Source organism: Papaver somniferum, unplaced genomic scaffold, assembly GCF_003573695.1.
Source record: "Papaver somniferum cultivar HN1 unplaced genomic scaffold, ASM357369v1 unplaced-scaffold_132, whole genome shotgun sequence".
NCBI lineage: Eukaryota > Viridiplantae > Streptophyta > Magnoliopsida > Ranunculales > Papaveraceae > Papaver > Papaver somniferum.
This window is the reverse complement of record NW_020622381.1, coordinates 24,131,702-24,142,308: the sequence shown is the minus strand read 5'-3', so window position 1 is coordinate 24,142,308 and position 10,607 is coordinate 24,131,702. Positions and strand designations below refer to the sequence as shown.

Below are 10,607 nucleotides of genomic sequence, written 5' to 3'. Positions count from 1 at the left end.
CTACTAGAAGTTGGACTTCCACAGTTCCATTCATCATCGCCAAATTATGCAAATGTCCACCATTAGACTGACCTGCAATTTAGCAGTCATTTGCCAAAATTACTATCTTGAGCTCCATTGGTCCCGCAAAAAACCGTTGCGATTTTCCTTAGTGACTATGTATTGCGCGCGCACAAGTATTATGTCTTGGGTTCCGACATGACCCCCGACGCACAAGGGCAAGGCAAGTTGGTTCAACTCTTAAACCAATTACAGTATAATGTTGAACAGATCTCTAGCCAAGACATAAAAGGAGTATAAAGCTAATTATAGGACCATGGCCAGGATTCTGCTCAATTTTAAACGCGTAATATATATCAAAAACTAGACTACCTATCAAACACAGCCATGATACAACTGCCAAGGTTTGACTAATTGGATGGTTGCGTACAAGTTCTTTATATTGGTTATCAAGGACCAGCAAAATATGATCTTAAAGAGACAACTAGCGGATTGCAAGATTGATTCATGCGTTAGTAATGTGTTATGTAGGATTGATTATGTGGTGAGGACGTGTTTTGCACTACGCTAGCTTAATCAATACAGTGGCGGAATCAGAAAATGAATGTTGGGTGGCTTGAAAACAAATTGACTTGATTTGGGTTTGCTTAAGCCTATTATTTAGGCTTGATTTTTTGTAACCAAAAAAAATTGCACTACAAAAAGGAAATTTTTTTTGGACTTTGGGAGCCAGCCCAAATTACATAGATCCGCCCCTGAATCTACATATATGCACTGTTGTACTTGCACTCTTTAAAATGGATTCAAATTTCGTAACTACAACACTATGATAACTATGACACAAGAATGTTTAACCTCCTGGATCCACAAGTAGGCATTAATTCGGAATACACGTATAAGACTAAGTCCTATGGGCTAGATTGAGCTGCTAGATTAGCAGTTAAGTGTTGCAATTCAAAAAAAAGTGTGGCAACACTAGTTCTCTCTCCTAGCATGTGCTCGCAGGTGAAGTAGCAGCGAGATTGAAGCGCTGAACGGTTCAGCGCCACAAAAATCACCTTTACACTGAATGGTTAAGCGCGCTCACAAAAATCACACGATCACAAAATTTGATCTGACGGCTGAAATTGGTTACTGAACCAAACAGTGCTGGGCGATAATCCCATCTGACGTGGGCTGCTAATCTAGCTGCTAGATTAGCACTTCCATAGGTTTAGGAAGTAGTCCTTGCTGATGTGGATTGCTAATCTAACTGTTAGATTAGCACCCATAGGACTAAGCCTAATGCTCATTTTTCAAGAATATAAACACCTTGCATTTTATGTAAACTACTCCAAAATACAAGGATGAGTGACACTAATAATGTAGATATCGCGCATTATGAAAATTTATTTGTGTAAACACTCGTTTATCTTCATGTTTTGTGTAGAAAAACTTTGATTTTCCTTGGTGCTCTCTCTGTTTTTTTTCGGAAAAATATACTTTCGTATTTTCATTTTAACTTAACAATAAGTTAAATTGAAAAATTAAAAATATCTTTTCTTTAGAGAAAAAAAAAAAGAAGGAGAATATGTTTTACTTTTGGTTTCCTTTTTTTTACTGACACACTTGAACATGGCTAAAGTGGGAGTTTTAGTTCCAGTCTTCTAGCCATAGACAAATACCGGGAGATAATACCTGCAAAAACTTCACCGGAAAATGTTACATGTAGTGTACCCCTTTTTCCTCCCAAAATGTTAAATGTAATAATGCCATTGTTGGACATATGGATCCATTATAGGATGAATTTACTTGGTGAATGAGAATACCAAATCCGTTTTTCCCCTGGTGTAGCGTACGTAGAGAACTTATGGTAGTTTACTTGTTTCGGAGAAAACAAAAAGCAACAAATCCGTGTCGCGTTTAATTGAATTTTATCGTTATCCATTTAACCTAAGTTTAGTTCAAAAACTAACTATGGTTACTATGGATATGGTTAAGTTAAAATGGAAGGCAAAAAAAAAAAAAAACTTTAAAAGGAAGAGTCGATCCCTCTGTTTTTCTCATCCCTCAATACTTCACTTCTCTTTCTCTACCTTACCATATTGCATGGTCGTTTCCTTCGTATTGTCATCCTCTTTCGTTTCACATTCGTTTTAGGGTTCATCCCTTTCAGTTTTTCAGTTCGTTTGAGCTCGCACCTTTCTGGTTCGATCTCTTTTCACTCTATCTGCTTCACTACTCTGTTCTTAATAATATTCTCTGTAATGTTATATTATTCAAATCTTCATTTTCTGATTCAAAAGAATCGGTGTTACAACCAGATTTTTCAGCTGTATTAAATTTGAAGATTTCCAACTTTGACTAGTTTGGATATGTTAGAATCCGACTTTTCCGGATTTTGTTAGAGATATTTTCCTACTAAAATAAATGATTTTTGATCAATAATAATAATTTCAGTTTTGTGATCTTTTCTTGTCCGCAGAGAATCAGAAAAAATGGCAGGAAATGGCAATGGAGCAGAATTCAGTTTCGTAGGTACTGCTAATGGGAATGGAACAGCAAGAAATGGATTAGCAAAGATACAAACATATGAAAAGAAACCAAATGGAATATGTCATGATGATACCGCAGCTCCCGTGAAAGCTCAAACTTTAGATCAACTTCATTCCTTCCAAAAGAAAAAATCTGCTCCTACGACTCCTATCAAAGGTTCTCAGGGTGCTTTATTCGCTGAAGAAGATCGCAGTAAACAACAACTCCAATCCATCAGGTATAATAACAGCACAGGCCTACTAGCAATCAAAACCAAAATTCACAGTTTTGATCAAAAATGTTTTATTTTCTAGCTTTTTAGCAGAGTTTATCTGACAAATACTCTGTTCTACCTGAACAAATAAACAAAACAAGGTTTTATTGTTGGCGTCGACGAGTTTTAGCGTAAACGTGTTTTAAAGAGAGAGAAGTGCGGTTTTTTAATAAGTAATCCATTAATTTACACGGTGTTAGTCCTCAAGAAAGTTGGGTGTAGTTGTGTTTTTTCACGTTAGTCGTGAGGGAGTTCGAAGGAGTCTCTTAAAATCCCGTTAATCGTGGGAGAGTTTAGAAGAGTCTTCCCAACTTCCTAGAAAACCCCGTTAGTCGTGGGGGAGTTTGAAAGAAACTCTTAAACTCCTTGTTAATGGTAAAAATTAGAATGATAGGGAGTTTTTTTTTTTTGGGAGTTCTGGGGAGTTCTAGGGAGTTTATAGTGTATTTTTGACTCACTCCAAATCTCTCAAAAAAGTAGAGATTTTGGGAGAGTCTCTCAAACTCCCTACACTCAACACACCAAACTCTTTCAAACTCTCGATACTTTCTTACACTCTCTCAAAATCCCCAAGATTCAAAATACATTAAACTCCCTCCAACTCACTCGTGGACTAACCCCGTGTTAGCTTAATCAAACGTCTTATTTAGGTTAATTTAGTCATTTTACACCAAGGAAAAAAACAAAATCTGAATATTCTCGGATTTTGAGTGAACAAATTATTACGAGAATGCCATCCTGTAGTGCAGATTCAGTATAAAGAGAATCTTTAACTTATCTCTGTGGGCCCATAGATTAATCTAATTTATAGTCCCAAACTTGACCTGTTCATATGTTGCCGGAGATCTAATAAGGAACTTGCTTGTCATATGTTGATGTTAAGTAGATCTATGGAATAGATATTACCGGAGATCTAATAAGGAACTTGCTTGTTTCAGTGCTTCTTTGGCATCACTAACAAGGGAGACAGGACCAAGAGTGGTGAAAGGAGATCCAGCAAAGAAAGGACCTGAAACCCCAAAGGCTTCACATGTGTCGCATCACCACCATTTCACACCCACTCTCAGCATCAGTGACAGTGCTCTCAAGTTCACCCACATCCTCTACAATCTCTCGCCTGCAGGTACCCATCACCACCTCTCAAAAACTGTAAAGTTTTTTTTTACAACGTTCGTAAATAGGCTTTTTGTTCTGATCATGGATGGCATTCCATAACGGTATTGGATTCGTGATGCTGTTGTTGTTCACGGATGCATCTCGAGTCTTTTCATTTCCTTTGTGTGACTATTAAGGATTACGTACTTCCTAAGGAGAACGCCTATGTTTTCAATGGCCATCCTTTTCGAGCAAAAGTAGAATTAAATATTAACATTAATAGCCTTGTATAATATGTTAATTACTTTTTGGTTTTCTTTCGTCAGAGCTGTATGAACAGGCGATTAAGTATGAACATGGATCATTCATAACATCAAGTGGAGCATTAGCAACTTTATCAGGTGCAAAAACTGGTAGATCTCCAAGAGATAAAAGGGTTGTTAAAGATGAAACCACTGAGGATGAGCTCTGGTGGGGAAAGTAAGTACTACTACTTCCTATCTTATCTCTCTTTTCCCCATAATTGCATAGATGGAACTCTCTAATTTATTTGTCTGTCGGTCTTTAATTTACAGGGGCTCACCAAACATTGAAATGGATGAACACACCTTCTTGGTTAACAGAGAAAGAGCTGTGGATTACTTGAACTCACTGGATAAGGTATAATAAATGGATTAATATGAATCAAACACATAGCAGCTTCTCAGCTGTGTCATGTTTTTCTCTTCCTAACAATTATCGATTTTTTTCTTCTTTTTTACTATTGTGATGATATCTATGAATCTATGAATGATGGTATCTTTCTTGACTTCTTCTGAATATAGTGACAACACTACCCTCAATCAGTTGATGACCACTCCCATTCTTTGTCCTATTCTGGAAAAATAGATAAAAAATTCAATTTGTCCACTTTTGATCTTGCTAAAATACACTGAAATGATGACCCTTAAATTTCTTGTGTTATGACAAAATTTCTCCATTTTTTCTGGGTCCCCAGAATTTAATGAGTAGGAAACCAGAAAATCTTGATAGAAATCGTTAGAGAATAAATGGCAAGAGTTGAATTGATGAGTTATGACAAGTTTGTTACAGAAAATCACACGTTAACAGTAGAGACAGTAACAGCAGTAGTATTGTTTGTAAGCTGCTTTGATTTTCGATACCGAGACCTTTCCTGTGTTTCTTGTTCTGTGTGCCGAATCTTACCCAGTCTGTTTATGCTCCATTCTGAATCTGAGCTTACCTTTTGCCATGCTTTATCAGTTATTATTGAAATTTCAGAAGATCAGGAATAAACATCCTGTGATCTTATTTACTCTTTCTATTCATTGCTGCAGTTGCTGAAAAATATTAAAGAACGAAAAGAAAAAATAGTTTCTTAATTGAATTTAATCAATATGGAAATGATGTTTAGTGGTCCGACGACTAAGGTGTGTGTCGTGTGACCAATATCCGACCCTCTTTCCGACCTGTCTTGAATCTATGACTACAGTTATTTAGGAGTAAGGAAAACCAGATGGTATGGCCTGACAAACTGCAAGTCCTAGACCATCTAAATGGTGGATTGTGGTGCTTATTATCCTCAAACATCCATAATTTGATTAATACTGTGTTTGCAGATTATGATTATTATTTGGTAATGATATGTCCTAGTTATGATGGTGTGTATATAAACAAGTTTTGATTTTTAAGATGTTTGTTTATGGACGAATTCAGGTGTTTGTGAATGATCAATTCTTGAACTGGGATCCAGAAAACAAAATCAAAGTCCGGATTGTATCAGCTAGAGCCTATCACTCCTTGTTTATGCACAACATGTAAGTGAAAAGTGACTTCAACTTCTGTGAGTAATCTTTAGCTGTAAATGCATCCTATGTGAAAATAAATAAATAAAAATTTACAGTCATAAGCATAAATAGATTTAGTGTACAAATGATAACTGTGTGGGTTGGCAGGTGTATTCGACCCACACCTGAAGAGCTGGAGGATTTTGGTACTCCGGACTTCACTATTTACAATGCTGGTCAGTTTCCATGTAATCGTTACACCCATTACATGACTTCCTCTACTAGCATAGACCTTAATCTTGCTAGGAGGGAAATGGTTATCCTCGGTACCCAGTATGCCGGGGAAATGAAGAAGGGTCTTTTCAGCGTAATGCATTACCTCATGCCTAAACGTCAAATTCTCTCCTTACACTCTGGTTGCAATATGGGAAAAGATGGCGATGTTGCCCTCTTCTTTGGTTTATCAGGTACAGCATTACTAATTCTCCGTGACATTGAGCCATCAATTTCCCTTTAATTACTCTCTGCATAAGTAGTTTTATCGTTATTCCTTTTTTTTTTTACTTCCAGTAGCGTTATTATTAGATAGTCCTTCGTTTATCTCATTTGTAGGTACTGGAAAAACAACTTTGTCTACTGACCACAATAGGTATTTAATTGGAGACGATGAGCACTGTTGGAGTGAGAATGGTGTTTCAAACATTGAAGGTGGATGCTATGCCAAGTGCATTGATCTCTCAGGAGAAAAAGAACCTGATATCTTCAACGCTATCAAGTTTGGAGCTGGTAACACTCCTGTCCTCTTCTACGGTCCTATTCATTGACAATTTTGGTCTTGATACATCATGGTTTTGTGATCTTTGTTATTTGTTAACAACATCCTGTGGCTGTGGGTGTTTGACAGTGTTGGAAAATGTTGTATTTGATGAGCACAATCGAGAGGTGGACTACACAGACAAATCTGTGACAGGTAACTAAAACGGATCTGAAGCATACACAATTTAGTTTACACCTTTTAGTGTTGCTATACTGTCTCTGTTGGAAGTGAGTGAACCATGTTTATTTAATCAATCTATTTGTTTCTTTCAGAGAATACTCGTGCTGCATACCCTATAGAATACATCCCCAATGCGAAGATACCTTGTGTAGGGCCACACCCTAAGAATGTCATTCTTTTGGCATGTGATGCTTTTGGTGTGCTCCCACCAGTGAGCAAACTGAACCTGGCGCAGACCATGTATCACTTCATTAGTGGTTACACTGCTCTGGTACGCTTTTATATAACTCCACTACCTAGTTTGCTATAACGCTGTCCCGAAATCCCTCTATTCAGATCAAATGTTTAGTTGGCTTCAGCGAGTTCGACATTTACCCAAATCAATTGACGTATTATTATTTTTTGGTAAATCTAGATTCTCATTGACTAGATATCTAATATTTTAACGATTTCAAAACAGGTTGCTGGAACAGAGGAAGGAATCAAGGAACCACAGGCAACCTTTTCAGCCTGTTTTGGAGCCGCATTCATCATGTTGCACCCTACCAAATATGCTGCTATGCTTGCTGAGAAGATGCAGAAGCATGGTGCTACAGGGTGGCTCGTCAACACTGGATGGTCCGGTGGAAGGTAAGTCATGAGTCAGATCTTCTGTTCCGTCACATGTCTAGAGCCCTGTGATGTTAGTAATCATTGTACCCTAACCCCATGACTGTCTTAACACCCTGTTGGTAGTATAAATATGTTGTTTTGTTGACCACCCTGATATTAATTTTAAGCAATTAAATCTTACAACTTCATTCCTTTTGCAGCTATGGTTCAGGTAACCGTATCAGGTTGCCCTACACTCGAAAGATCATTGACGCCATCCATTCTGGCAGTCTCCTGAATGCAAATTTCAAGAAGACCGCAGTGTTTGGACTCGAGATCCCTACTGAAGTTGAGGGAGTTCCATCAGAAATCTTGGATCCAATGAACACTGTAAGAGCAGTTTTACCTCATCCTTCAGATTCCTAAAACATTTTATGAAATTAACAATGTGCACTTTTTTTATTGTCCTGTTGAAAATTCAGTGGTCAGACAAGGATGCCTACAAGGAGACATTGTTGAAGCTTGGTGGACTATTCAGGAAGAACTTTGATGTCTTTGCAAGCTACAAGATTGGTAAAGACAGCAAGCTCACTGAAGAGATCCTTGCGGCTGGTCCTGTATTCTGATCAATCTTTTAGAAGATGACTACTTGAGAAGATAGGACAATGAAATGATAATAAAGATAATGATGAAAAGACAATAAAATTAGTTGTTTGTTAGTAGGAGATTGGTGATTATAGTTTGGTGGAGGACTGTTGGTCGATTTGCAATGCTCTCTAGTTATTGTTATGTTGGAGTACGTCTTAGTTTAAATATATGTAAAACATGCTTTCTTAAGCGTTCGCATATTGTATGATCAATACATATATTGAAAGCAGCAACGTTCTTTATCTCCATTTTGAGTTGTTACTGTTGGTAGTACTTCTAATTGTATTTCGTTTGCCTTTATGTTTTCCGAAAGATTGTTGCGATGTTGCAAGGATAAGAGTTGAAAATAGCATTCTTCTTTGTTATCCTTGAAACCGAAGTCAGAAAAGTTTGTCTTGGTTAACAACCGAACTTTTGAAAAGACAATTTATAGAAATTAGGCCGAACTACATCTGTTTTAGCGAAATTCAAAACTCAAATATAATATCAACAACAAAAGAAAAGATCATTATCTGTTTTAGCGGACTCAGATAAAATATCAGCAACAAAAGAAAAAGTGAAATTATTTTGTCGCGCCAGGCAGGGGTCGAACCTACGACTTTCTGCTTAGGAAACAGACGCTCTATCCACTAAGCTACAGGCGCAACTTATTAGCTACCTATAGATGTCAGGATGAATCCGAGTCGGCAAACCCTTTGATCGGTAAACTCGATGAGAAAGCATGCAAATATACTGTCGAGGTTAAGCGGTAGAGACTCAGAACCCTCGGTCATGTCTTTACCGCCAGCGGTTTACATAATGTCGCCCGGTCTTATCTAAGTCGTCACCAATTATATGTCCAATAGTCGAAACTCCACACACTATGTATAAGACATTTCACATATTTCTTCTAATCTCAAATAAAGTTCTTTAAAAAAAGTTATAAATTCTAGTTGTCCGCCCTTCACACGGTAGCCACAAAAATTGGGGTTCAAGGTTCGAAATAAATGAAGATGGGTGCATTTGCAAGAAATACGTTCATTTTATAAAAGATAATACCAAATGGTTGCCAACTACAAGTGGACAACATTTGGAAACACATGATATTTTTATGAATTTCAAGAATAAAATGAACACTAACCCTTGCAATTTATGTAGGAAAATTTCTTGTTTGGTCCTAAGCCCATAAGGTTATTTATAGCAGGGTCCAACTAGATTTTACTCTTATTCTAAGGTCCAAAGTTATTTGAAAATATGGAAATGACTAATATACCCCACTGTTTAAGTACGTGTGAAATAACATACTACCATAGATTTGAGTACATAACTGATACACTGTTTACAAATTTGAGTGCATATCTGCTACACTGTTTACAAATTTGAGTACATATCTGCCACACTGCTTACAAATATGAGTACACATCTGCTACACTACTTAGGAATCTGAGTACTCCTCAATTCACTTTACTTTATTGCAGCACCAGCACCTCTGCAGTCAACCATTCACCACTGCCTCCAGCTCCATCTTCTCAGTAATCTTCTATCTTGCTGCATCACAATATTCTTAGCTTAAACCACAACTGCAACAGCTACATCAACACCATTGTCATTTCAATTCTGCTGCAACACAGACTATCAAATGCAAGTAAAACATCGTTATCATATAGGCATCTAAAAGATGATTAATTTATCTCGCAATAACTCATGTCATTTCTGTGTCCGTCCTATGCAATCTCTAATTAAGATTCATTTAAGTGCTTTGATATGCATCAAATTTATGCCTATAATTATGAACACAATAGAATATGATTTCTAAACCTACAATATTACAAATTTTTCTAAATGCGAGCAAAGTTTTTTGTACATGGAATGTCGTTTGATGGCGGATATTACCCTTTGTATTTGTATTCATCATTCACATCTGAGAATGATGGTCTGCTAAGTCGAAAATAATCGCATCTAAATCAGAACCCAAACCACATTTTCCTTAGTGTGAATCACCTCAAACATGACCTAGCATCATGCAACTTGGGGAACTCGTTCAAGTTGGTATATGATGTGTAATTCTTAAACATATGCCGGGAAATATCTAGTCAAACAGAAAAATTATTGTTAAGCTCCAATAGAAAGGCAGTACATTCCGAGAAATCCTATTGCATCGGGATCGATATCCTAAATTAGCTAGAAGCAAGAAAATCAAACTGCAAAATAAAATACCCATAAGAACAAATCAAGGTAAAATATCGTTATTCAAAGTGGATTCCAAGAGGAAATCAAGTAAATGAGAACAAAGTAATGTTAAGACCTGAAAATTGTCCCGCATTCCTTAACTGACCTGATATTGCGAGAACTTTGCACATTCAGACTGAAATTTCTCATATAATGCCTCTAGTAGCTCAGAACTAATTTGTTCATCCAAGGAAATCAAAATTAGGGTTTTGAACGAAACTTCAAAATTTCAAATTTGGTGCTTTGAAAATTAACAAATCTAGGGTTACCTGGTATCCCTGTAAGACTCATTTTGTAAGTCTATCGAACTCATTTTTTTAAAGAAGTAAATAAAAACGAAGAATCAAAGTTAATACGCACCTGATCAGGTAGAGAAAAACTTAACTGAATGTCAAGAAGAAGTGATGAATCCGTAAAATCTAACCGAATCAAAGCACATATTTCAGTATTCCATATATGTACTCCTGGATCAAACCAAAAAAATAAGAAAAAA

General features: G+C 36.8%; 1 protein-coding gene and 1 non-coding gene across 2 annotated transcripts; one reads left to right on the top strand and one right to left on the bottom strand.

Moving 5' to 3' along the window:
- Positions 1 to 2,055: 2,055 nt before the first annotated feature.
- Positions 2,056 to 8,160, top strand: LOC113333274 (phosphoenolpyruvate carboxykinase (ATP)-like). Its single transcript, XM_026579788.1, has 13 exons — positions 2,056 to 2,187; positions 2,465 to 2,752; positions 3,727 to 3,911; positions 4,210 to 4,363; positions 4,459 to 4,543; positions 5,600 to 5,700; positions 5,839 to 6,137; positions 6,283 to 6,456; positions 6,575 to 6,640; positions 6,760 to 6,938; positions 7,128 to 7,297; positions 7,480 to 7,648; positions 7,741 to 8,160. Exons 2-13 carry the CDS (start codon positions 2,478 to 2,480, stop codon positions 7,882 to 7,884), a joined length of 2,001 nt encoding a protein of 666 aa, XP_026435573.1. The 5' UTR covers positions 2,056 to 2,187; positions 2,465 to 2,477; the 3' UTR covers positions 7,885 to 8,160.
- A 317-nt stretch (positions 8,161 to 8,477) lies between these two features.
- Positions 8,478 to 8,550, bottom strand: TRNAR-CCU. The gene has a single exon. It is a non-coding gene; the product is annotated as a tRNA-Arg (tRNA).
- Positions 8,551 to 10,607: the final 2,057 nt, after the last annotated feature.

Coding starts and splice junctions, on each gene's coding strand:
- LOC113333274 (XM_026579788.1), top strand. CDS start 2,478: ATGGCAGGAAATGGCAATGGAGCAGAATTCAGTTTCGTAGGTACTGCT. Junction 6,138..6,282: donor CCTCTTCTTTGGTTTATCAG/GTACAGCATTAC, acceptor TCTCATTTGTAG/GTACTGGAAAAACAACTTTG. Junction 6,641..6,759: donor CACAGACAAATCTGTGACAG/GTAACTAAAACG, acceptor TGTTTCTTTCAG/AGAATACTCGTGCTGCATAC.